Source organism: Balaenoptera physalus (assembly GCF_965194825.1).
Source record: "Balaenoptera physalus genome assembly, chromosome: 11".
In the NCBI taxonomy this organism is placed as follows: Eukaryota; Metazoa; Chordata; class Mammalia; order Artiodactyla; family Balaenopteridae; genus Balaenoptera; species Balaenoptera physalus.
Genome location: NC_138896.1, coordinates 106,804,054 through 106,831,167, shown reverse-complemented (window position 1 = coordinate 106,831,167; position 27,114 = coordinate 106,804,054). Strand labels below are relative to the sequence as shown.

The window sequence follows — 27,114 nt, the reverse complement described above, 5'->3', positions numbered from 1 at the left end:
ATATGTCTTTAAGCCATTTTGAGTTTATTTTTGTGTAGGGTGTGAGGGAGTGTTCTAACTTTGTTGAGTTACATGCGGCTGCCCAGCTTTCCCAACACCACTTGGTGAAGAGTCTTTTCTTCATTGTGTATTCTTGCCTCCTTTGTCGAAGATTAATTGGCCGTAGGTGTGTGGGTTTATTTCTGGTTGATCCATATGTCTGTATTTGTGCCAGTATCATGAGATTTTGATTACTGTAGCTTTGTAGTATTGGCTGAAATCTGGGAGGGTTATGCTTCCAGCTTTATTCTTTTTTCCTCAGGATTGCTTTGGCAGTTCTGGGTCTTTTATGGTTCCATAAAAATTATAGGAGTATTTGTTCTAGTTCTGTGAAAAATGTCATGGGTAATTTGATAAGGATTGCATTAAATCTGTAGATTGCTTTGGGTAGTGTGGCCATTTTAACAATATTAATTCTTCCAATCCGAGAACATGGGATATCTTTCCATTTCTTTGTATTATCTTCGAATTCCTCTATCAGTGTTTTATAGTTCTCAGCATGTAAGTCTTTCACCTCCTTGGTCAGGTTTATTCCTAAGTATTTTACTTTTTAATGCGATTTTTAAAGGTTTTTTTTTTTTTTTTTACTTTCCCTTTCTAATATTTCATTGCTAGTGTAAAGAAATGCAACTGATTTATGTATGTTAACCTTGTATCCTGCTACCTTGCTGAATCCACTTATCACTTCTAATAGTTTTTTTTTTTCTTCTAGTAGTTTTTATGTGGAGTCTTGAGGGTCTTCTGTATCTTAGTATCATGTCATCTGCATATAATGACAATTTTACCTCTTCCTTCCAATTTGGATACCTTTTATTTCTTTTTCTTGTCTGATTGTTGTGGCTAGGACTTCCAAAACTTGTTGAATAGAGGTGGTAAGAGTGGGCATCCTTGCCTTGTTCCAGATTTTAGCAGGAAGGCTTTCAGCTTTTCACCATTGAGTATTATGTCAGCTGTGGGTTTGTCATAAGTAGCTTTTATTATGTTGAGGTATGTTCCCTCTATACCTACGTTGGCAAGAGTTTTTATTATGAATGGATGTTGAATTTTTCAAATGCTTTTTCTGCATCTATTGAGATGATCGTGTGGTTTTGTCTTTTCTTTTGTTGATGTGGTGTATCACATTGATTCATTTGTGTATGTTGAACCATTCTTGTGACCCTGGGATGAATCCAACTTGGTTGTGGTGTATGATCTTTTTTTATGTATTGTTGGATTCAGTTGCTAATATTTTGTTGAGAATTTTTGCATCTGTATTCATCAAAGATATTGGCCTGTAATTTTCTTTTTTGGTGGTGTCTTTGTCTGGTTTTGACATCAGGGTGAGGTGGCTTTCTAGAACGACTTTGGGAGTGCGCCCTCCTCTTCACTCTTTTGGAAGAGTTTGAGAAGGATTGGTGTTAGTTCTTTTAATGTTTTGTAGAATTCTCCAGTGAAGCCATCTGGTCTTGGACTTTTGTTTGCAGAGAGTTTTTTAAATTACGGATTCTATTTCACGTCTAGTAATCAGTCTGTTCAAATTATTTCTTCTCGATTCAGTTTTGGTGGGCTGTATGTTTCTAGAAACTTGTCCATTTCTTCTAGGTTGTCCAATTTGTTGACATATAATTGTATTTCTTTATGGTTTTTTTGTATTTCTGTGGTATCAGTTGTTACTTGTCCTCTTTCATTTATTTTGTTTATTGGGTCCTCTCTCTTTTCTTTATGGTGAGCCTGGCTAGAGGTTTCTAGATTTTGTTTACCCTTTCAAAAACCCAGCTCTTGGTTTGATTGTTCTTTTTCTGTTGTTTTTTTTAATCTCTATTTATTCCCTCTCTGGTCTTTATTATTTTGTTCCTTCTGCTGACTTAAGGTTTTGTTTGTTCTCCTTTTTCTAATTCTTTTAGATGGCAGGTTAGGATGCTTATTTGAGATTTTTCTTGTTTTTTGAGGAAAGCCTGTATTGCTTTGAACTTCCCTCTAAAGAGTTTTTGCTGCATCCCATAGATTTTGTATGGTTGTATTTTCATTGTCATTTATTTCAAGGTATGTTCTGATTTCATCGTTGACCTATTGATTTTTTAGTAGCATGTTGTTTAGTCTCCATGTAATCGTTTTTTTTTTCTCATTTCTCTTTCTGTGGTTGATTTCTAGTTTCATGCTGCCATTGTGGTCAGAAAAGATGCTTGAAATGATTTCTGTCCTCTTAAATTTGTTGAGACTTGTTTTGTGTCCTAGTATGTGGTCTATCCTAGAGAAAGTTCCATGTGCACTTGAAAAGAATATGTATTCTGGGTTTTTTTGATGTAATGTCCTGAAAGTATCAATTAAGTCTAACTGTTCTACTGTGTCATTTAGGATCTCTGTTGCCTTATTGATTTTCTGTCTGGACGATCTGTCCATTGATGTCAGTGAGGTGTTAAATTTTCCTACTATTACTGTGTTCTTATCAGTGTCTCCATTTATATCTGTTAGTATTTGTTTTATGTATATAGGTGCTCCTATATTGGGTGCCTGTGTTAATGAGTGTAATAGCCTCTTCTTGTATTGATTCTTTTATCATTATATAGTGTCCTTCTTTGTCTTTCTTTATGGATTTTGTTTTAAAGTCTGTTTTGTCTCATATGAGTATTGCTGCCCCTGCTTTCTTCTCATTTCCGTTTGCACGAAATATCTTTTTCCATCCCTTCACTTTCAATCTATGTGTGTTCTTCGCTCTAAAGCGTTTCTTGTAGGCAGCATACTGTAGGCTCTTATTTTATTATCCAGTCTACCACTCTATGTCATTTGATGGGGGCATATAATCCATTGACATTTAAGGTAATTATTCTTTTTTTTAATGATTATTTATTTATTTATTTATTTATGGCTGTGTGCGAGGGCTTTCTCCAGTTTCGGCAAGCGGGGGCCACTCTTCATCGCGGTGCGTGGGCCTCTCACTATCGCGGCCTCTCTTGTTGCGGAGCACAGGCTCCAGACGCACAGGCTCAGTAATTGTGGCTCATGGGCTTAGCTGCTCCACGGCACGTGGGATCTTCCCAGACCAGGGCTTGAACCCATGTCCCCTGCATTGGCAAGCAGATTCTCAACCACTGCACCACGAGGGAAGCCCCGGTAATTATTAATAGATATATATTTATTGCCATTGTAAATGTTTTCTAGTTGATTTTATATTTTTTCTTTGTTCCTTTTTTTTGTTTTTCCTTTTGTGGTTTGATGGTTTTCTTTTATATTATGGTTGTGTTTTCTTCTTTTTGGCTTTTGTGAATAATGTTTTTGATTTGTGGTTTACCTGTTTTTCAGGTATGCTAACCTGCTACTGTATCTACTTGCTTTAGACTGGTTGTCATATAGACTCCAAATACATTCTTAAAAAAAAAAAATCTACAATTTCTTACTCCCTTCCCCACACTTTATGATTTTTATGTCCTCTTTTATATCTTCATGTTTATGCTGTTGCTGTTCATTGTAGTTATCACTTTCACCCAAAAAAAATTTTTTTTTAATTTTTTAATCTGCGTACTGGCTTATTTAAGTGATCTATTTTTCCAATTAAGTTTTTTTAAAAGTAAGTTATTTATTTATTATTTATTTATTTTTGGCTGTGTTGGGTCTTCATTGCTGTAGATGGGCTTTCTCTAGTTGCAGCAAGTGGGGAGTACTCTTTGTTGCGGTGCGTGGGCTTATTGCAGTGGCTTGTCTTGTTAAGGAGCATGGGCTCTAGGCATGTGGGCTTTGGTAGTTGCGGCATGCGGACTCCAGAGCGCAGGCTCAGTAGTTGTGGCACACAGGCTTAGTTGCTCTGCGGCATATGGAATCTTCCTGGACCAGGCTCGAACCCCTGTTCCCTGCATTGGCAAGCGGATTCTTAACCACTGCGCCACTAGGGAAGGCCCCAATTGTGGTTTTTTTTTCTTTCCTATAGATTCTTGCTGCTGCTGCTTTTTTTTTTTTTTTTTTTTGCTTTTTTCTTATTTAGAGAAGACTTTTTAATATTTCTTTTAGGTTAAAAGTTTAGTATTGCCATATTCTTTTAGTTTTTGCTTGTCTGAGAAATTCTTTGACTCTCCTTCTATTCTAATGATAATCTTGCTGTGTAGAGTATCCTAGGTTGCAGGTTTTTCCCTTTTAGGACTTAGAATTTATCTTGCCACTCCCTTCTGGCCTGTAGCATTTCTGTAGAGAAATCAGCAGATAGCCTTATGGGGGTTCCCTTATAAAATTAACTCTGTTTTTCTCTTGGTGCCTTTAGAATCCTCTCTTTATCTTTAACTTTTGCCATTTTAATTATAAACTCCCTCACTTTTTTTTTTTAATAGATTGAGAAACTGATTGGAAATTGAATGCAAACTAAGACCACTTGACTGTTACTGAAATGAATAGCCCAGTTTGCTTTTTTTTTAAAGAAATTCATGTTCTTTTATTTATTTATTTATTTATTTATTTATGACTGTGTTGAGTCTTAGTTTCTGTGCGAGGGCTTTCTCTAGTTGCGGCAAGTGGGGACCACTCTTCATTGCGGTGCACGGGCCTCTCACCATCGTAGCCTCTCTTGTTGCGGAGCACAGGCTCCAGACGTGCAGGCTCAGTAACTGTGGCTCACGGGCCTAGTTGCTCCGTGGCATGTGGGATCTTCCCAGACCAGGGCTCGAACCCGTGTCCCCTGCATTGGCAGGCAGACTCTCAACCACTGCGCCACCAGGGAAGCCCAACTCCCTCACTTTTGAAGGACAGTTTCACCAGGCATAGTATTTTGGGTTGACAGGTTTCTTTTCTTTGAGCACTTTGACTGTATTGGCCAACTGCCGTCTGGCCTCCAAAGTTTCTCATGAGAAATCTAATTGCAGGTCCTTCGTATGTGATAATTTGCTTCTCTCTTACTGTTTTCAAGATGTTCTCTTCTTGTCTTTTGAAAGTTTGATTATAATGTCTTGATTTCGGTCTCTTTGAGTTCCTATTACTTGGAGTTTGGTGAGCTTGGATGTTTATGTTCATGTCTTTGATCAAATTTGGGAAGTTTTCAGACATTATTTCTTCAAATATTCTTTGCTCACTCCCCTTTTTGTCCTCCAGGCTCCCACAATGCTATGTTGGTCTACTTTTTGGTATCCTGTAGGCCTCATAGGCACTGGTCAGTTTTCTTCAATCTTTTTTCTTTTCTGTTCCTCAGACTCACTAATTTCTATCAAGGTAACTGATTCATCTGCTTGTTCAAATCTTCCTTTGAATCCTTTCAGTGAATTTTTCATTTCAGTTATTGTAGTTTTCAGCTCCAAAAAATTTTTTTTGGTTTCTTTCTAGGTTTTCTATCTGTTTATTGGTATTTCCATTTTGTTCATACATCGTTTTCTGAGTTTTCCACATCTTCCTTTAGTTCAGTCTTTGTCTAATACATTTGACATGAGATCTTTGTCAGGGATAACTTATGTTGATTTTTTTTTTCCTTTGAATGGATCATAATTTTTTGTTTCTTTGTATGCCATGTGGTTTTGTTGTTGTTGTTGAAACAACATTTGAATCTGGACATTTAAATCTAATAATGTGGTAACTCTGGAAGTCAGATTCTCTCCTTTTCCAAATATTTACTGTTTTTTGTTACTTTGTTGTTTTTGTTGTAAGCTGTTTCTCTTCCAAGGAGCATCCTGACATGTAAACTTAAGGTCTTTTCTAGGGTCTTTTCTAAACCTGTGCCTTTCTCTGAGCATGTGTATTTACTTTCTAACTGTCCCTGTATATGCAGTTAGTTTTGAATGTCCTTGTCTTTAATGTCTGGTTCCCAATAGAGGATAAAGAGAAAAATGGGGAGAGGGGGGAAGCAATCCAGTCTTTTAAGTCCCCTGGAAATCACTTCAGCAGAAACGAAGGGGCTTGCAACAGGAGGAGGAAGTACAAAGACCATGGGTACCCCTTCTTTGTCTGCAACTCTGGGATCAGAGGAAGCAGTCAGTGATTGGAGCACAGATCCCCAGTATTTGGAGGACAAGGGCCCTTTTTGCCCACGCTGGCTCCCACAAGCTGTGTGCAAGCTGCTTCTGGAACATGTGCACAGCTGCCTGTTATAGGGTAGAGGTGGGGAATGGGTAGCTGCTGCTACTGTGCTAGGAACTGGAGTTGACCAAAATTAACTGCAATTTATGGTCCAAGGCTTCCCCTGGAAATTGCAAGCCTCCAGTAGACTCCTGAGTTTCAAAATAGTTACATCAGACAGATTCCACCAGTGCAGTTGTGGTCTAGGTAGGGAAAGAGATTCCTGGTGTTTCCTACTCCACCATCTTCCCAGAATTCTCTCTCTTGAGTTAATTGTTTTCCATATAGTAGGAGGGAGGGGTCCAGTTTCATTCTTCTATGTTGTGTCCAGTTGTTCCATCACCATTTGTTGAAAATACTGTTCTTTCCCAATTGAATTGCCATGCCACTTTTGTCAAAAGTCATCTGACCACATATGGGAGGGTTTATTTCTGGGCTCTTTGTTCTGTTTTGTTGGTCATTGTGTCTGTTTTTATGCCATTGCCAACAGTTTTGATTACTGTAGCTTTATAATAAGTTTTGAAGCCAGGAAGTGTGAGTCCTCCAACTTTGTTCTTTTTCAGGATTGTTTGGCTATTCTGGGTCCCTTGCATTTCCATGAATTTTAGGATGAGCTTGTCAATTTGTGCAATGTAGGCAGCTAGAATTTTGATAGCAACTATATTAAATCTGTTGATCAATTTGTGTAGTATTGTCATCTTAACAATATTAAATCTTCTGATCCATGAACACAGATGTCATCTAGGTCTTCTTTAATTTCTTTCAACAATGTTTTGTAGTTTTCAGTATACAAATACTACACTTTTGTTAAATTTATTCCTAAGTATTTTCTTGTGTTTGATGCTATGGTCAGTGGGATTGTTTCTTTAATTTTATTTTCTGATTGCTCTTTGCTAACTTATAGAAAGATAACTTATTTTTATATGTTGATCTTGTATTCTGCAACCTTGAAACTCATTTACTAGCGCTAATAGTTTTTCTGTGGTTTCTTTCGGATTTTCTGTGTACAAGATCATATCATCTGCAAGTAGAGATAGTTTTCCTTCTTTCCAAATCTGGCTGCTTTTGTTTATTTTTCTTTCCTAATTGCCCTGTCTAGAACTTCCAGTACAGTATCAAGTAGACATGGTGAAAGCAGACATCTTTGTCTTGTTCCTGATCTTAGGAGAAAGCTTTCAGTCTTCTATCACTAAGTATTATGTTAGCTGTATTTTATAGATACTCATTATCAGATTGATAGAATATCAGTACTCTATTCTTTTTTTTAAAATTTATTTATTTTATTTTTGGTTGCATTGGGTCTTTGCTGCTGCAAGCAGGCTTTCTCTAGTTGCAGTGAGCGGGGGCTACCCTTCGTTGCCGTGCACAGGCTTCTCATTTCAGTGGCTTCTCTTGTTGCAGAGCACGGGCTCTAGGCATGCGGGCTTCAGTAGCTGTGGTGCACAGGCTCAGTAATTGTGGTGCACGGGCTTAGTTGCTCCTCAGCATGTGGGATCTTCCCAGACCAGGGCTCAAACCCATGTCCCCTGCATTGGCAAGTGGATTCTTAACCACTGTGCCACCAGGTAAGCCCAGTACTTCTGTTCTTATTTTGTTGAGTGTTTTTATCATGAAAGAGTGTTGAATTTTGTCAAATGCTTCTTCTGTACATTGAGATGATCATTTGGCTTTTGTCCTCTGTTTTTGGGTGTGTTACATTGTTTGATTCATATGCTGAGCCAACCTTGCATTCCTGGGATAAATCCCACTTAGTCATAGTGTATGATTCTTTATATGCTTCTGGATTCATTTTGCTAGGGTTTTGTTGCAGATTGTTGCATCTATATTCATAAGGAATATTGATCTGTAGTTTTCTTGTGGTGTCTGTCTGGTTTTGGTATCAGGTAATACCAACCTCATAGAATGAATTGGGAAGTGTTGCTTCCTCCTCCTCCTCTTCTTCTCCTTCTTTTTCCTTTTTTTGTTTTTTGTTTTTTTGTTTTCTTGAAGTTTGAAAAGCATTGGTTCATGATATACTTTTATTCAAGGAAAAATAATATCTGCTCACTTCAGGTGCCCAAGTGACCATTCAGAACCTTGAAACTTGACTTTAGTGGGTATTGACCTTGTGTTATTGATGAGCTTTTTCCGATTTTATCACAGTGAGGATGGGAGGTTGCCAGACTCTTTCACAAGTATTAATCCCAGTAGTTTCGAGTGTAATTCTGGTTGTTTGCCATCCTCAACAGTATTGTGAGAGCCTGTCTTCTGGAAACTGTCATCTTAAAGGAGTGCTTTATAGCTGGCTTTAGAGACAGTGAAAAAAATTCAAAGATGATCTCTAAGAAGTTATTTTGGTAGCTTTTTATTTTATTGATGCTGTGCAGAGCAGACCTGAAAATACCTTTCATTTTTTCTTGCATTTTCAACATTAGAAACAGCTATTTTAGCTGTTTCTCAGGATCATTCTGTGGAAATATCTCATTGATTCCTTTGTCATCGAAAACTACAATTTTATCACTCAAAGCCACAGTGAAAGCAAGAGGCATGGTCCTCAAACCACCACTGGGCATCTTTCTGAGCCCCCTTGTGATCCAGCCCGCTTCTCACCCACAGGTACCACGTACACAGACTTCTCGCCCGGAATCTCCAGGGATGACCAGCCCCTCCCCGCGCATCCAGATAATCTCCACTGATTCTGCGGTAGCCTCACCTCAGCGCATTCAGGTACCTGCACCAGTCCCACTTGGTTCCAGCCACCTGCCTGAGGGCAGACCTACCTTCCCTGAATCGTTTCCGAAAACAAACCTGCCTAAGGGTTTCACTAAGGAGCTGTGCTTCTTAGGCATCAAGTATAGTACAATCTCATTTATTTTTTAAAAGATAAAAGAAGAAAGATTTTACATTTACTAAGCTGACTTACTTTTAATCTAAAAGTCTGAACTGTCACTTCAAACTATTGGAATGAAGTACCATTTATTACTTATGTGCTTCAAAATTGAGAGGTAGTGTGTCTTAGTTAAGAGTATGGACCTCCACTTGAAGTCAAATCCAATGCCCCATTTTATAGCTTTTCTAATGTCTCACTTTTTTCATTTAGAAAATATACATAATAGTAGTACTTACCTCATAAGGTTATTAGAAAGAATCAGTGAATATTGCTTGTAAAATGCTTGAAACGGTGCTTGGCACATAATAACATTTGGTATGTACTAATTATCTATAATAACTATTATTGCTAGTATTGTTGTTATTGTTAACTAATTGATGATATTCACTTATGGGAAGTTTAGTCTTCCCAGGGCTCTGAACCTGCCTCTTTCCCACTGAACAAAGAGAAGGTACATGTATCGAAATCATGATCAACAAGCAAGAAGAAGGGAAAATTATCGATGACACACATACATTAAAGAATCATAGTTATCTCAAAAGGCTGAATCAAAAGGCCAAACCAAAGCACATGAACAGAAATGAACGGCAGAAAAAACGCTAGTTGTGTAACGTAAGTTTGAGAGACTAGCAGGTGGACAGGTATTTGAGTGAATAAGTAAAGGATTGCTTTCATTTACAGTTTCTTTATTTTAAAAATCAGTATAAGTGAGTAGTATGCTGTAATAACTAGATGACTTCCATAGTGTTCACCCATTCTTAAAAGTGATTTTATGGATTACTGTAAACTAAGCATAGAAGAGTTCTAATAAGTAAAGTGAAATGAGTTGTTAAAAATTATATTTCCATCATGTCTGTATTACATAATATTTTATCATAAATACCAAAGTTCATATACTTATTTTCTTAACTTCACACCAAGTAGGAAGCACATATCTGAGTGTCTAGAAATTCAGAAGGAATTGGTCCGACGTTAATGAGATTTTACTATTCCTCAGAATTAGAAACTTGATACAGCTAAGTTATTTTTTTCTCTTTTGCTTTGTTCTTATTTGCTGATTGTGACTTGAAAATGAGTCCTTTATAGTTTTATGTAGCAGGTGTTAGGATCCTGCCTACATAACTCTCCCAACTCTAACTAACTAGGAACTAACTTTGTACATTTAACCATGGATGTTATATTATGGTTTCACAACCACCTGAGGGCAGATAAGAACATAGAAAGTTCTTCTAGAAAACTCCGTTGGTAGCTAGTTTGTGTTTTAAGAGAGGGTATACAGCCCCCTGTATTGGTATAAGAAGGATCTTTCTGTTTTCCTGAGGGGTATTCAGGCATCCCATTCTGTACAGTGGGGCTGTTCCCATGCCCTGGTGCTTGGCCCATGGTTCCACCACTGTCCTGGCTAGAATGCAGTAAGATTCTTGAGCAGCAGTCTTGTAGAATAGATCTTTGGTGTTGAGCTTTCAGTTTCTCTAGGGAAGATAACCCATTAGCATGAGTTTTATGTAAAGTTAGTATAGTTGAAAATCTTTTCATTGTGCGCTGTCAATAAAATTAGCCATACCTCGGGACTTCCCTGGCGGTCCAATGGTTAAGACTCCGTGCTTCCACTGCAGCAGACACGAGTTCGATCCTTGGTTGGGGAACTAAGATCCTGCATGCTGTGCTGTGGGGCAAAAAAAAAAAAAAGGGACCTACCTCGGTGCAACAGAGCTGACTGTTTTTCAAGGTTTGGTTTTTTAAAGGAAGGTTATTGGTCATAGGTTGGTTTCTGGGTTCTTGATGTTGGTGCTGATGGCTTTGATGAAGTTTTCATTTCTAGCCCTGACTTCAGTGATGGATCTCTGATCCCCTGAGGTGTGGGGAAAGAATACATTTTCTGATATTTTAATGAATAACAGTGCTCTGAACCCAAATAGTGGCTTGTGTGATAAGGTTGGGAGGGAAAGATTATTCAATAAGGGTGGCAAGCTATGCAACGTTTAGGAGCTTTGGCTCTGAATGGAACAGATTTTAGGGTCAAATCTTGTTTCCATTCAGCACTGTGACCCTGGGAAATGTTTCTATAACATCTATAATTGTAAAGTGACAGCAGTAATAGTACCTGTTTTATAGGATTGTAAAAGGATTAAGAGATACTGCCTATAAAGTTGTAGGAAGTAGACGTCACTAAATGTTAGCATCTGTGTTATAATTTTTTAATGTTTTATTTTCATATAAGTTCAAACTTAAGGAAAATAATACATATAAATCCTGTGTCCCCTTTACACGGATTCGCCACTTGTTTGCTGTAACATTCTGAATGTATGTATAGTGTGTTTTTTCTGAATCATTTGAGAATAAAGTGGAGACATCATGCCTCTTTGCCCTGGATACTTCAGCATGTATTTTCTCTTACATAATTACAATACAGTTATCAAAATCAGTAAATTTAATATTGAAACATGCCATTATCTATTCCATAGTCCATATTCTAAAATTTCATCAGTTTTCCCAATTAAGTCCTTTATAACTATTTTTTCCCATTCCAGGATTTATTTTTATTGTTTTTAATAATGATAGCAAAAATGAAGGTGTCAGTCAACACAAGCCCTACATATCTAGTTGTGCAGACCAACAGAGGGCTGATCTGATGATGGACTTGTGTTCATCAGTATCATGTCATCCTGATGGCTGCAAAAGGGCTTTGGGGCCAAGTGTGAAGGGTGGTGGTCATCAGAGCAGGGGAGGTAGCCTTGTGACTGGGGTTGAGAGCTGTTGTTTTTTGGGGTACAGAGGTCTAGGGCAGAAACTGTGGGAGGAAGGAGATGGAGATAAGAAAAGCTGTAGGAGAACACCTGCGTGTCTGAAAATAAGGCTTAATCGGAGCCATGCCATCACAAAATCTAGCTTCTCAGTAAATTTCATGGGTTTTCATCATATGTAGTCTTTTTAGGCCAGTGGTTTTCAAACTGTGTTCTTTACTGTTTCCCAGATTACACAAACATTACGTTCAAATTTCATTTTTTAGTCCAGCTTTCAAAGCAATTAAAGTAGATTAAAAGAAAAATACACTTGAACATGTCATATACCAAATTTGACATGCTGGAGGTCGCTGGTGCACTCACTTGTAATCCATGTTCATTCTCTTTGGGGCAGATCTTGGCTTAAACCTTCTTTTGCCATCTCCGTGGATTTTAAGGTTTTCCAGAGCTATTCCTCCACACTCCCCATTTCACGTTTATGTTTTCAGGAGAGCATAATTATACTCATTGTTTGAAGGAAATGTTTAAATTTGAGCTTATAAAATACATTTATATAATACAGTGCTTTTTTATCTACTTTATTTTTTGAGGTTTCACACGTTACTAGAAAAGACTTCTGCTGTTTATATGTTTTTTAAAAGTTTGAAATCCTTATTACATTCCCCAGGGGACTGCATCTTGGGCTCTTGTAGCATCCTCCTTCCCTAAGTCTCTCTTCCACCAGCTCTTTATTCCTGCACATCCTTCTTGAGCAGCCAGTACCTGTTCTCTGTCCTTTCTCCATGTGCAACCATCTGAATATTTCCTTTCTTGCTCTGATATTCTAGTGGCCCCTCTCAGGTACTCATATGAGTTGTTTGTTTTTATGTGCTGACTGGGTAGTAGTTGTACACTGTAACAAAGTCACACCATACAGAGTAAAAGACGAGTCTCCCTCCCTCCCTCTTCTTGGAGTCACCCATGTCTTTCCCAAGAAAAGCCACTGTTACCATATTGCATATTCATTCTTTCAGAGATGGGCTCTGCATCTACACCGGCAAGCATACATGTAAACAATACAGCATATTTTTACAGTCCTGTCGACCTTCTGCCCACACTGCTCTGCACTTTACTCTCTTTTGGAGGTATTTCCCTGTGGTACAAATAGGGCTGCCTCTCTCACTTTTTTTTTTTTTTTTTTTAATATATCATCTCATTTTATGCTCACGACAGCCCTAAGAAGTAGGTGCCATTATTACTATCCTCATTTTTTTTTAACTTTTGTCTTTTACTGGGTCTCTTTTTTTTTTTTTTTTAAATCAGTCATCAATTTTATACACATCACTTTATACATGTCAATCCCAATCACCCAATTCAGCACACCGCCATCCCCACCCCACCGCAGTTTTCCCCCCTTGCTGTCCATACATTTGTTCTCTACATCTGTGTCTCAACTTCTGCCCTGCAAACCGGCTCATCTGTACCATTTTTCTAGGTTCCACATACGTGCATTAATATACGATATTTGTTTTTCTCTTTCTGACTTACTTCACTCTGTATGACAGTCTCTAGATCCATCTACGTCTCAACAAATGACTCAATTTCGTTCCTTTTTATGGCTGAGTAATATTCCATCGTATATATCTACCACAACTTCTTTATCCATTCATCTGTTGATGGGCATTTAGGTTGCTTCCATGACCTGGCTATTGTAAATAGTGCTGCAATGAACATTCGGGTGCATGTGTCTTTTTGAATTATGGTTTTCTCAGGGTATATGCCCAGTAGTGGGATTGCTGGGTCATATGGTAATTCTATTTTTAGTTTTTTAAGGAACCTCCATATTGTTCTCCATAGTGGCTGTATCAATTTACATTCCCACCAACAGTGCAAGAGGGTTCCCTTTTCTCCACACCCTCTCCAGCATTTGTTGTTTGTAGATTTTCTGATGATGCCCATTCTAACTGGTGTGAGGTGATACCTCATTGTAGTTGTGATTTGCATTTCTCTAATAATTAGTGATGTTGAGCAGCTTTTCATGTGCTTCGTGGCCGTCTGTATGTCTTCTTTGGAGAAATGTCTATTTAGGTCTTCTGCCCATTTTTGGATTGGGTTGTTTGTTTCTTTAATATTGAGCTGCATGAGCTGTTTATATATTTTGGAGATTAATCCTTTGTCCATGGATTCGTTTGCAAATATTTTCTCCCATTCTGAGGGTTGTCTTTTCTTCTTGTTTATGGTTTCCTTTGCTGTGCAAAAGCTTTGAAGTTTCATTAGGTCCCATTTGTTTATTTTTGTTTTTATTTCCATTACTGTAGGAGGTGGATTAAAAAAGATCTTGCTGTGATTTATGTCAAAGAGTGTTCTTCCTATGTTTTCCTCTAAGAGTTTTATAGTGTCCAGTCTTACATTTAGGTCTCGAATCCACTTTGAGTTTATTTTTGTGTATGGTGTTAGGGAGTATTCTAATTTCATTCTTTTACATGTAGCTGTCCAGTTTTCCCAGCACCACTTATTGAAGAGACTGTCTTTTCTCCATTGTATATCTTTGCCTCCTTTGTCATAGATTAGTTGACCATAGGTGCGTGGGTTTATCTCTGGGCTTTCTATCTTGTTTCATTGATCTGTGTTTCTGTTTTTGTGCCAGTACCATATTGTCTTGATTACTGTAGCTTTGTAGTATAGTCTGAAGTCAGGGAGTCTGATTCCTCCAGCTCCGTATTTTTCCCTCAAGACTGCTTTGGCTATTCGGGGTCTTTTGTGTCTCCGTACAAATTTTAAGATGATTTGTTGTAGTTGCGTAAAAAAAATGCCATTGGTAATTTGATAGGGATTGCATTGAATCTGTAGATTGCTTTGGGTAGTATACTCATTTTCACAATGTTGATTCTTCCAATCCAAGAACATGGTATATCTCTCCATCTGTTGGTATCATCTTTAATTTTTTTCATCAGTGTCTTATAGTTTTCTGCATACAGGTCTTTTGTCTCCCTAGGTAGGTTTATTCGTAGGTATTTTATTCTTTTTGTTGCAATGGTAAATGGGAGTGTTTCCATAATTTCTCTTTCAGATTTTTCGTCATTAGTGTATAGGAATGCAAGAGATTTCTGTGCATTAATTTTGTATCCTGCAACTTTACCAAATTCATTAATTAGCTCTAGCAGTTTTCTGGTGGCAGTTTTAGGATTCTCTACGTATAGTATCATGTCATCTGCAAACAGTGACAGTTTTACTTCTTTTCCAATTTGTATTCCTTTTATTTCTTTTTCTTCTCTGATTGCCGTGGCTAGGACTTCCAGAACTATGTTGAATAATAGTGGTGACAGTGGACATCCTTGTCTCGTTCCTGATCTTAGAGGAACTGCTTTCAGTTTTTCACCATTGAGAATGATGTTTGCTGTGGGTTTGTCATATATGGCCTTTATTATGTTGAGGTAGGTTCCCTCTATGCCCACTTTCTGGAGAGTTTTTATCATAAATGGGTGTTGAATTTTGTCAGAAGCTTTTTCTGCATCTATTGAGATGATCATATGGTTTTTATTCTTCAGTTTGTTAATATGGTGTATCACATTGATTGATTTGCGTATATTGAAGAATCCTTGCATCCCTGGGATAAATCCCACTTGATCGTGGTGTATGATCCTTTTAATGTGTTGTTGGATTCTGTTTGCTAGTATTTTGTTGAGGATTTTTGCATCTATATTCATCAGTGATATTGGTCTGTAATTTTCTTTTTTTGTAGTATCTTTGTCTGGTTTTGGTATCAGGGTGATGGTGGCCTCATAGAATGAGTTTGGGAGTGTTCCTCCCTCTGCAATTTTTTGGAAGAGTTTGAGAAGGATAGGTGTTAGCTCTTCTCTAAATGTTTGATAGAATTCACCTGTGAAGCCATCTGGTCCTGGACTTTTGTTTGTTGGAAGACTTTTAATCACAGTTTCAATTTCATTACTTGTGATTGGTCTGTTCATATTTTCTGTTTCTTCCTGGTTCAGTCTTGGAAGGTTATACCTTTCTAAGAATTTGTCCATTTCTTCCAGGTTGTCCATTTTATTGGCATAGAGTTGCTTGTAGTAGTCTCTTAGGATGCTTTGTATTTCTGCGATGTCTGTTGTAACTTCTCCTTTTTCATTTCTGATTTTGTTGATTTGAGTCCTCTCCGTCTTTTTCTTGATGAGTCTGGCTAATGGCTTATCAATTTTGTTTATCTTCTCAAAGAACCAGCTTTTAGTTTTATTGATCTTTGCTATTGTTTTCTTTGTTTCTATTTCATTTATTTTTACTCTGATCTTTATGATTTCTTTCCTTCTGCTAACTTTTGGTTTTGTTTGTTCTTCTTTCTCTAGTTTCTTTAGGTGTAAGGTTAGATGGTTTACTTGAGATTTTTCTTGTTTCTTTAGGTAGGCTTGTATAGCTATAAACTTCCCTCTTAGAACTGCTTTTGCTGCATCCCATAGGTTTTGGGTCATCGTGTTTTCATTGTCATTTGTCTCTAGGTATTTTTTGATTTCCTCTGATTTCTTCAGTGATCTCTTGGTTATTTAGTAACGTATTGTTTAGCCTCCATGTGTTTGTATTTTTTACGTTTTTTTCCCTGTAATTCATTTCTAATCTCATAACGTTGTGGTCAGAAAAGATGCTTGATATGATTTCAGTTTTCTTAAATTTCCTGAGGCTTGATTTGTGACCCAAGATGTGATCTATCCTGGAGAATGTTCCGTGCGCACTTGAGAAGAAAGTGTAATCTGCTGTTTTTGGATGGAATGTCCTATAAATATCAATTAAATCTATCTGGTCTATTGTGTCATTTAAAGCTTGTGTTTCCTTATTTATTTTCATTTTGGATGATCTGTCCATTGGTGTAAGTGAGGTGTTAAAGTCCCCCACTATGATTGTGTTACTGTCAATTTCCTCTTTTATAGCTGTTAGCAGTTGCCTTATGTATTGAGGTGCTCCTATGTTGGGTGCATATATATTTATAATTGTTGTATCTTCTTCTTGGATTGATCCCTTGATCATTATGTAGTGTCCTTCCTTGTCTCTTGTAACATTCTTTATTTTAAAGTCTATTTTATCTGATATGAGTATTGCTACTCCAGCTTTCTTTTGATTTCCATTTGCATGGAATATCTTTTTCCATCCCTTCACTTTCGGTCTGTATGTGTCCCTAGGTCTAAAGTGGGTCTCTTGTAGACAGCATATATATGGGTCTTGTTTTTGTATCCATTCAGCAAGCCTGTGTCTTTTAGTTGGAGCATTTAATCCATTCACGTTTAAGGTAATTATCGATATGTATGTTCCTATGACCATTTTCTTAATTGTTTTGGGTTTGTTTATGTAGGTCCTTTTCTTCTCTTGTGTTTCCCACTTAGAGAAGTTCCTTTAGCATTTGTTGTAGAGCTGGTTTGGTGGTGCTGAATTCTCTTAGCTTTTGCTTGTCTGTAAAGCTTTTGATTTCTCCATCAAATCTAAATGAGATCCTTGCCAGGTAGAGTAATCTTGGTTGTAGGCTCTTCCCTTTCATCACTTTAAGTATATCATGCCACTCCCTTCTGGCTTGTAGAGTTTCTGCTGAGAAATCAGCTGTTAACCTTATGGGAGTTCCCTTGTATGTTATTTGTCGTTTTTCCCTTGCTGCTTTCAATAATTTTTCTCTGTCTTTAATTTTTGCCACTTTCATTACTATGTGTCTCGGCGTTTTTCTCCTTGGGTTTATCCTGTATGGGACTCTCTGCGCTTCCTGGACTTGGGTGGCTATTTCCTTTCCCATGTTAGGGAAGTTTTAGACTCTAATATCTTCAGATATTTCCTCTGGTCCTTTCTCTCTCTCTTCTCCTTCTGGGACCCCTATAATGCGAATGTTGTTGCGTTTAATGTTGTCCCAGAGGTCTCTTAGGCTGTCTTCATTTCTTTTCATTCTTTTTTCTTTAGTCTGTTCTGCAGCAGTAAATTCCACCATTCTGTCTTCCAGGTCACTTATCCGTTCTTCTGCCTCAGTTATTCTGCTATTGCTTCCTTCTAGTGTAGTTTTCATTTCAGTTATTGTTTTGGTCATCTCTGTTTGTTTGTTCTTTAATTCTTCTAGGTCTTTGTTAATCATTTCTTGCATCTTCTCAATCTTTGCCTCCATTCTTATTCCGAAGTCCTGGATCATCTTCACTATCATTATTCTGAATTCTTTTTCTGGAAGGTTGCCTATCTCCACTTCATTTAGTTGTTTTTTGGGTGTTTTTTCTTGTTCCTTCATCTGGTATATAGCCCTCTGCCTTTTCATCTTGTCTATCTTTCTGTAAATGTGGTTTTTGTTCCACCGGCTGCAGGATTGTAGTTTTTCTTGCTTCTGTTGTCTGCCCTCTGGTGGTTGAGGCTATCTAAGAAGCTTGATGGGAGGCTCTGGTGGTGGCTAGAGCTGACTGTTGCTGTGGCAGACAGAGCTCCGTAAAACTTTAACCCACTTGACTGTTGATGGGTGGGGCTGGGTTTCCTCCCTGTTGGTTGTTTTGCCTGAGGCAACCCAACACTGGAGCCTACCTGGGCTCTTTGGTGGGGCTAATGGCAGACTCTGGGAGGGCTCACGCCAAGGAGTACTTCCCAGAACCTCCGCTGCCAGTGTCCTTGTCCCCACGGTGAAACAGAGCCAGCCCCCGCCTCTGCAGGAGACCCTCCAACACTAGCAGGTAGGTCTGGTTCAGTCCCCCCTGGGGTTACTGCTCCTTCCCCCGGGTCCCAATGTGCACACTATTCCATGTGCGCCCTCCAAGAGTGGGGTCTCTGTTACCCCCAGTCCTGTCGAAGTCCTGCAATCAATTCCCACTAGGCTTCAAAGTCTGATTCTCTAGGAATTCCTCCTCCCGTTGCCGGACCCCTAGGTTGGGAAGCCTGACGTGGGGTTCAGAACCTTCACTCCAGTGGGTGGACTTCTGTGGTATAAGTGTTCGCCAGTCTGTGAGTCACCCACCCAGCAGTTACGGGATTTGATTTTACTCTGATTGCGCCCCTCCTACCGTCTCACTGTGGCTTCTCCTCTGTCCTTGGACGTGGGGTATCCTCCTTGGTGAAGTCCAGTGTCTTCCTGTCGATGATTGTCCAGCAGCCAGTTGTGATTCTGGTGTTCTCGCAAGAGGGAGTGAGAGCACGTCCTTCTACTCTGCCATCTTGGTTAATCTCCGCCTCTTTCTCTTGAGTGGCGGTTTGATATCCCATTTTTTGGATGCTGCAATAAATAACCTTTTACCTGCTTAATTTAGGACATGTGAGAGTATTTCTGTAGGATCAATTCCTCAAAGTAGGATTGCTGGAAGAGTGTGTCATGTGTAGTTTGTTTTTTTTTTTAAGAAGGAATGTTATCTTTTATTTAGTTAGTTAGTTTTGGCTGCGTTGGGTCTTCGTTGCTGCATGGGCCCCCTCTAGCTGCAGTGAGCAGGGGCCACTCCTCATCGCGGTGTGCGGGCCTCTCATCGCTGTGGCCTCTTGTTGCGGAGCATGGGTTCTAGGCGCGCCAGCTCAGTAGTTGTGGCTCACGGGCTCTAGAGCGCAGGCTCAGTAGTTGTGACGCACGGGCTCAGCTGCTCCGCGGCATGTGGGATCTTCCCAGAACAGGGACTGAACCCATGTCCCCTGCATTGGCAGGCAGTCTCAGAACCACTGTGCCACCAGGGAAGTCCCTTGTGTGTAGTTTTGACAGTAGTTGCCAGACTGCCTTCCAAAGAGGTTCCACCAACTTATATTCCCACCAGCTTGGTATGAGAGTGCCCGTTTCCTTACACACTCAGCTATATATTTTGATATATATATGTGTGTTTGATACATATATTTGTGGCCCAGAATGTGGTCTGTCTTAGTGAATGTTCCATGCAGGCTTGAGAAGAATGTATATTCTGCTGTTGCTAGATGGATTATTTTATAAATGTCAGTTACATCAAGGGGGTTGATAGTGCTGCTCAGGTCAACTATATCCTTACTGATTTTCTGCCTGCTTGATTTATCAGTTGCTGACAGAGGAGTGATGATAACTCAAACTATAATGGTTGATTACTCTATTTCTTTTCGGCAGTCCTATCAGTTTTGTTTTTTTCAATTTTATTTATTTATTTATGGCTGGGTCTTCTTTGCTGAGCACGGGCTTTCTCTAGTTGCAGCGAGCGGGGGCTGCTCTTCGTTGCGGTGCGCAGGCTTCTCATTGTGGCTTCTCCTGTTGTGGAGCATGGGCTCTAGGTGCACAGGCTTCAGTAGTTGTGGTGCGCAGGCTCGGTAGTTGTGGCACACGGGCTTACTTGCTCTGTGGCATGTGGGATCTTCCTGAACCAGGGCTCGAACCTGTGTCCCCTGCATTGGCAGGCAGATTCTTAACCACTGCGCCACTAGGGAAGCCCCTTAAAGGTCTTTTGGCCATTCAGTTGGAAGTGATGATGTGCTGGGACTCGTGTCCAGCCTGTGGCTCTCTGGTCTTGCACTCACTGGGCCCTCAGCCTGCAACCCACTCTGTCTCAGCTCTGCACGGCTTCCTCTCCTGCCTCATTTGGGTCTTTATCCACCGTCACTCCCTCAGAGAGGTCTTTCCTCTTGAAGCTGCCCCCTTGCCTCCTTCCCCATGTCGTGTTCTGTCCATTACCCTGCTTTTTGGTTTCCTCTGTGGCACTTGGGCGCTGACTGAACTCTTCATGGCAGGGTGCACAGTCTGTCTTTCCTCTAGCAGGCGAGCTCCCCGCCGTGTTGACACTTCCATCTCTAGTACCGAGAATAGGGCTGGTCACCTAGTGGGTGCCCAGTAAACACGTGTTAAGTAATTGACTCTTTCCTTGCTTGTGTCATTTTCTTTTGAACCTACCAGCATCGTTGGATTTTCCATATTGGACTGTTGGCAAAGCTGTAGGACTCTGTGAGTTTGCTGTCTGAACCTTGGGATGCCACGTCCCAAAGCAGTTCTATCAAGAGGTGGCGCAGATTCCAGACATGTCGTCCATAAATGTGCTGTAGGGAGCTGGGGTCCAGCCAGAGACACAGTACGTCTCCCCTGCCCAAGGCCCAGTGCACGCACCCCAAGGGTCCTGTCTGCAGTGAGGGCCTGCTGGGGTCCTCGGGGAAAAGGTGGCCCCATGCTCCAAGTTGGGCACTTGGCCTGGAAGAGAGACAGGAGCGGGCTAGAACAGCTTCAAAGAACTTCACGAGCAGGAATAAGAGAAGTCGCTCTTACGTAGCAGCTATGTTAATTGTGACTGATGCCCTTAGGCAGGGATGCAGGGAAGAGGTGAGCTATGGCAGTGGGGCTCATGAGTGGTGGACATCCCTGGAGAAATGAGGCTCAGGGCTTCTCCGGAGTCAGCGCCCACTGCCTCCAGGGCTTCCACAGTCTTTTATTCACATCTTCTCTCCATGTGCCAGGCCCTGTGCTAGCCCTGGGGATGCAGCCCTGAAACAGGTGTTATCTCTATGCTTAGAGACCTCAGAGTCAAGAGGTGAGAGAAGTTGGATGTGTGTCAGCAAGGGACTCCCTGCATTCTGTCACTCCAAGGCAGGATTATTTATAGGACCTTCCCTTCAGAAATAGCCCTTTAAAGCAGCCATTCTCAGGTTTTGGGGTTTCAAAAAGTTAGGGTAGGGAGTTCCCTGGCGGTCCAGTGGTTAGGGCTCCACGCTTCAACTGCAGCGGGCCTGGATTCGATCCCTGGTCAGGGTACTAAGATCCCGCATGCTGTGCAGCGCGGCCCAAAAAAAAAAAAATAGTTAGTGTTGCCCACATTTCTTATTATGCTTAGGACAAGGTTTGTTTTTTTTTTTGTTTTTTTTTTTTTTTTTTTTTTTAGTTAAACCTATCGTCTACTATTTATTACTGTCTTCATTTCATAACAGAAAGGGCCTTTCTTTGTCCAGTTTTATTGAACTGTAATTGATATGCAGCACTAAGTTTCAGGTATAGAACATAATAACTTGATTTACATATATTGTGAAATGATTGCCACAACAAGTTTAGTTAACATTCACCATCTCATATACATACAGAAAAAAGAAAACGGAAAAAAGTGTTTTTTTCCTTGTGATGAGAAATCTAAGGATTTACTCTCCGGACAACTTCTAGTTGACCACCTTCATACAGTTTCCCTTCCCTCCACTTCCAAAGGGCATTTTAATTCTAAAAGTAGGAGGGATGATATCATCCTAGAATAAAATTAGCTGTATGAAAACCAGTTTCTGAAAAGCTCCCTGTTGTTTTCTCTTTCCCATTTCACCGGCACTGGTGAAACTGTCCTGGACCAGCACTGACTCCGGGCCGGCGTTGGCAGCCACTGCACATGCTCCGTGAGAGCAGCCTCCGTGTTGTGTCTTGTAGATCGTGACAGACCAGCAGACAGGACAGAAGATCCAGATAGTCACCGCAGTGGACGCCTCCGGATCCCCCAAGCAGCAGTTCATCCTGACCAGCCCAGATGGAGCTGGAACTGGGAAGGTGATCCTGGCTTCCCCGGAGACCTCCAGTGCCAAGCAGCTCATATTCACCACCTCGGACAACCTCGTCCCTGGCAGGATCCAAGTAAGACCTGTTGATAGGTGTTTGTTTCAGCACTTCCGCTACTGCCCTTGTTCTTGACTCTTAACCTCTACCATGGAGGCCAAATCCATCTCTAGAAGGTTCTTTGGGGACCTGCAAACATGGTGGGTTGCTGCCTCGGCTAAAGTAAAAAAACCAGCAAATGAGTGGCAAGGCCCAGAAGGCAGCCACTGCAGTGCTCAGGTGGAATGGAATTTGAGCCAGCAAATCAGCGGCCCCACAGGAGACTGACCTGAGCAGTTGGCATGAGCCACTGGAGAATTGTTCTCAACCAAGACCACGTGGTGGCAGCCCTTGGCCTGTGATGATTTAGGGGCACCACCAGGGGCTGACCACAGTCAGGTGAGGACCGACTTGTTCTAACTCTTACTTCGGACTGGCCCAGCTCTTTATTCTGATCTTGTTCCTGTGAACTGCTGCCTGTGGGCCCCTCCGTTCTGCCCTGGTTCTCCCTCCTCTGGCAGGCGGGATGGGGTTGGGGCAGGTACAGGAAGGAGGAGAGCAAGGACTGGGAGAAGAGCAGGGTTATTGGGAATCATTGAACTTCCAAGTCCAACACTCAGAGAAGCAGGGACTCAAGGCCAGTGTCCCATGGTGGCCAAGCATGGAGCATGTTTAGTCCAGGTCAGGGTGCAATCCATGGTCTTGTTTGGTTCTGGTTTTTAAGTTTTTTAAAAATTTGTGGTAACATATAAAATTTACTATCTTAATCGTTTTTAGGTGTCCAGTTCAGGGGCATTAAGGACATGCACACTGTTTTGCAGCCATCACCATCACCCATCCCCAGAACTCTTCATCTTCCCAAACTGAAACTCTGTCCCCACTGAACAACTTGCGTTCCCCACCCCTCAGCCCCTGGCCACCACTGTTCCACTTCCTATGGGTCTGACTACTCTAGGGACCTCACATAAGTCGAATCCTGTAATATTTGTCCTTTTGTGACTGGCTAATTTCACTGAGCACAATGTCCTCAAGGTTCATCTGTGTTTTGTCTTACGTGTCAGAATTTTCTTCATTTTAAAGGCTGAATAATATTCCACTGCATGTATAGACCACGCTTGGTTTTTCCATTCATCTTTCAGTGGACACTTGGGTGGCTTCGACGTTTACTGTGAATAATGCCGTTAAGAATCCATGTGTTTTGCAGGGAGATTTCTACTCTGGAGAAAATTCAGGAAGGAAAGGGTTTTTTTCCTTCCACTGGATTTGGGTTCAGAACACCAATATGTTCAGTTTCCAGAGCTGTACTTTTGAGACACCTCCTAATGCCATTAGTAAATACTTCCTCATTCTTCCTTTCCCAGTGTACATTCTGATCATCTGGAATCAGAGTTCCTCACTGCTTGCTTCGACTCCTTGCTTGTGAAAGGATGGCTGGTGGTTCTGTTGCATGTCTTGTAAGAGGTCGTTGCACATAATGATTTCTGTATATATTCTCACTGTACATAAATCATTTTAAGGCTTATTGTTAGTACATGATTTAATAACAGCTATTTTTCACTTTCTCATGTTGAAACCAGTTACATTACTCTTCCAAATGAGCAGCACTGTGGGTCATCTGGAAAGTCACCTCCAAGTGAAGGAGAGAGAGCAGGTTTCAGAGGCCACCTGTCCTAGTCCCTTCACCCCCAGCTGCCTCACGAGAGAGCTAGTTATTTAGTCAGTAAAGCTTAATTACTTTTCTGCCAAGTAAACCTCTCTGTGTACTTTCAAGCTGTTTCATGGGAATAGAGAAGCAACCAAAAAGACCTTGAGTATCTTCATGTTGGAGCATCCGCCTGTGAGTCCCCACACGGCCCCTAGTCCTAGGTGGTTGGGGTGGCCAGATAGGAGGGTAGGTCACTGAAAACCAGTGTCCGACCCTGGACAAGCCCACCGCCACCCACCACCGCTGAAGGGGCTTGGTCCAGATGAGCGGCCACGCCATTCCTGGTGGCAGATTCAGTTGTCACGTGGCATTTTCCCAGTTCTTCCCAGAGTTCTTAGAAACCCGAGATTAGGAATTCACAGTTCAACATGACTTTGCTTAGTGCTCTGGTTTTTCATCAGCACTCTGCTTATTTCCTGATTTTTCTTAGATCGTCACGGACTCTGCTTCTGTGGAGCGTCTTCTGGGGAAGGCCGACGTCCAGCGGCCCCAGGTGGTAGAGTACTGTGTGGTGTGTGGCGACAAAGCCTCAGGTGAGTAACCAAAGGCCATGCTGGGTGCACATCAGGGGCCAACATCATGCACCAAATCCGGGGCAGGGGAGGGTTGTAGGTTTCAAAACATGAAGTCCACTCTTCTTATTGGGGTGGTGATGTAAATAAGCAAATCAGTTTGTCAGATTATAAGAATCAAAAGGAAAAATCAAGAAACTATTTCTGTGATTTGTAAATCTTGGTTGGGTGTCAATTATTTTTGTACTAGTAAGAAAGAAATTGGGACTTCCCTGGTGGTCCAGTAGTTAAGACTCCACGCTTCCACTGCAGGGGGTGAGGGTTCAATCCCTGGTCGGGGAACCAAGATCCCAGATGCCACGCACCCCTCGCCCCCCAAAAAAATAGAGCAATCATTTCATTAGTCTGGTTAATATCTGCTCAGTTCTTTGCTGTTTCACAAGATGTGTTTGTTGTCTGTCCCTCCCTCGTCCTAACTGTAGCTACCTCTGTCATGCCCTCACTATAACCCAGTGTGATAAACAGGAGGGGGCATGCGATTCTGGCTGGAGTCCCAGGGTCAGGAAAGGCCTGAAGTCACATTGGTGACCTTGGTGGTTGAGTGTGTGCTGTCAGGTAAAGCAGAAGGGTGTTCCAGCTGGCGGGACCAGGGCCTGGAGAGTTTAACATCCATACCCACCATGTCTCTGGGGAAGCACTCCTGGGCTTCCATGGTTAGGAGGTGGGTACAAGGAGACTAAAGAAGATGTCTGACCCAAAAGCTCAGACTTCAGCCTGCTAACAGTGGGAGCCATAGAGGGTAAGTGATGCTAGGGACACTGACCTGAGTTCTGAGATGACCACTTGGTTCTGCTTTATTCTGTGGTCACTACATTCGTAGGATCTTTGGATACTTTGTGGTCCTGGTTTAAAAAAAAAAAAAAAAAAATGCTGAGCCAAGCCTCTTAAGAGGAAGACAACCCCAGGCAAGCACCAACTGAAGGCCGGAAGCTCCAGCCCCTCCCGCTCATGCCTCAGGTGCTGTGCTCTCGCCCCTTCTCTGAAGCCCTCGTCTGCCCCAGCCGGCAGGGGCCAGCGCTGCCTCTGTCCTCATCACCCTTTTGTTCAGATCTCTGGGCACTGGATGTGTTCTTTCCTAGTTGCTTCCTTACAGGCCTGTCTTCCTCTCCAGAATGTGCTCTTTTTTTTAGAGCAGGAACCGTGTCTGACCCCTTCATCTCTATATCCCCATCTTGTTGCTCAGCAAGGAGAGACACTCTGCAAACTTTCAAACAAGTGAATGAAGCATGAGCATAGCAGAGGCCACAGAATCTGCTTGGCTTTCCCTTCTGGGCTTAAAGCGCGTGACAGGCTTGCAGTGCCATTGTCTCCAGATATTAGAGATCACTCTAAGGCCTAGAGAGCCCGAGGAAATCCACTGCAAGGAAGGAAGTATGTCCAGAGAGTCATTTCAGCATGACTCTTCTTAAAGGCACACAGTTGAGACCCTCCAAGTGCAGAGTTGGAGAACGGCTCCACGCGCCAAAGCTTAGGGCCATGGGTTGCTCTGCAGCTGCCGTCCACAGTGACCCTGGGAACTCTGACCCTGCAGTGTAGTTATGACCCTGGGTTACATGAGACCAAACCAGGAGAGCATACGCGAGGGCGGTCCCAGCTGGGAATGTGAGGAAGGGTAAACTCACGTGCGGCTCTTTTTAATGTGGGAGGGAATTAGAACTTAGAGACCCCCAAAGTAAACAAGCTTAGAAAAAAGAACTGGCGGCCTTCCTTTGGCCTGGACTCACACGGTCACGCCCCCCACCCCGGGTCAGTCTGGGGCCCAGGACATGACGCACACAGAGGGAGTTAATGCAGGATGAGACCCTTTGGGCTAACAAAACACGAGCTTGTGTTTGCTCTGTGACATTCTTGATGGGACAGGGGAGCTGAGGGCCTTCACCAGGCAGGTCTGCAGAGCCGGGCCCAGTGAGTACAGCGGACGGTGCAGCCCAGCCATCACCCGCGAGCTCCTGCTGTGCACTCGGAGCACCGAGGTCATGCCATTTACCAGCGGCCGCATTACCTGTCTGAGCTTCCGTTTGTCCATCATGACCTCACAGGGCTACTTTAAAGATGGTAGAAAAATGTGAAGGCCCCGGGTGCCATGCTCAGTGCTCAGGCCTGTGGTTGGCCCGTGGCTGCTGGCATCTGACCCTGCACACCAGTCCCCGATAGACTTACCTTTCTCTTTCAGGCCGTCACTATGGGGCTGTCAGTTGTGAAGGTTGTAAAGGTTTCTTCAAAAGGAGCGTAAGGAAAAATTTGACCTACAGCTGCCGGAGCAATCAAGACTGCATCATCAATAAACACCACCGGAACCGCTGTCAGTTTTGCCGGCTGAAAAAATGCTTAGAGATGGGCATGAAGATGGAATGTGAGTAACTATTAAAAAACCACGTGAGTTAATAAGGAGGGCGAAAGTGAGGTTTCCATGCCTGGCGTTAAAATACTCTAACAGTATCTGCTGAGGCTTCATTTTGGTTCACCTTCAGGGTCAGCTCAGTGATGCGGCGCTGATACCACTAGGGTTGGTTGGTTTCCACAGTGGAAACCTAGTCCAGATAATTTGGAAGGCAGCATGTGGAGTGGGATGAACACAGGCTTTGGGGTAAAGCTGATACCACGTCAGCTCCAGCCCTGCCCCCAGGAGCCGGGAGACCTCGGGAAGTCATGTGGCCTCTGAGCCACAGGTCCCCGTCCATGAAATAGCACCCTTGCCTTCCTTACATGATGCGTAT

The 27,114-nt window shown here is 41.7% G+C and overlaps 2 protein-coding genes across 25 annotated transcripts in view; one reads left to right on the top strand and one right to left on the bottom strand.

The window, feature by feature from the left end:
- The window catches only part of MRPS25 (mitochondrial ribosomal protein S25), a 229,285-nt gene that overhangs the window by 165,277 nt on the left and 36,894 nt on the right, over window positions 1–27,114 (bottom strand). The window contains exon 6 of one of the 13 annotated variants that reach the window (XR_014250966.1): window positions 25,191–25,239. The exons of the other annotated variants lie outside the window; for them this stretch is intronic. The gene's annotated coding sequence lies outside the window, so the exon portion shown is untranslated. Of the gene's footprint in view, window positions 1–25,190; window positions 25,240–27,114 lie in introns of those variants that run through there. 13 annotated transcript variants of the gene reach the window in all.
- Window positions 1–27,114, top strand: part of NR2C2 (nuclear receptor subfamily 2 group C member 2) — a 93,842-nt gene that overhangs the window by 47,078 nt on the left and 19,650 nt on the right. For 7 of the 12 annotated variants that reach the window (XR_014250958.1, XR_014250959.1, XR_014250960.1 and 4 more), the window contains exons 1-4: window positions 6,120–8,748; window positions 21,959–22,159; window positions 24,256–24,358; window positions 26,571–26,750. Coding sequence is in view for 4 of the 12 variants with exons in the window: in XM_082413474.1 (XP_082269600.1) it covers window positions 8,398–8,748; window positions 21,959–22,159; window positions 24,256–24,358; window positions 26,571–26,750 (835 nt within the window). In the remaining 8 variants the exon portion in view is untranslated. Of the gene's footprint in view, window positions 1–6,096; window positions 8,749–21,958; window positions 22,160–24,255; window positions 24,359–26,570; window positions 26,751–27,114 lie in introns of those variants that run through there. The other 5 variants (XM_082413476.1, XM_082413477.1, XM_082413475.1 and 2 more) reach the window with 4 other exon arrangements.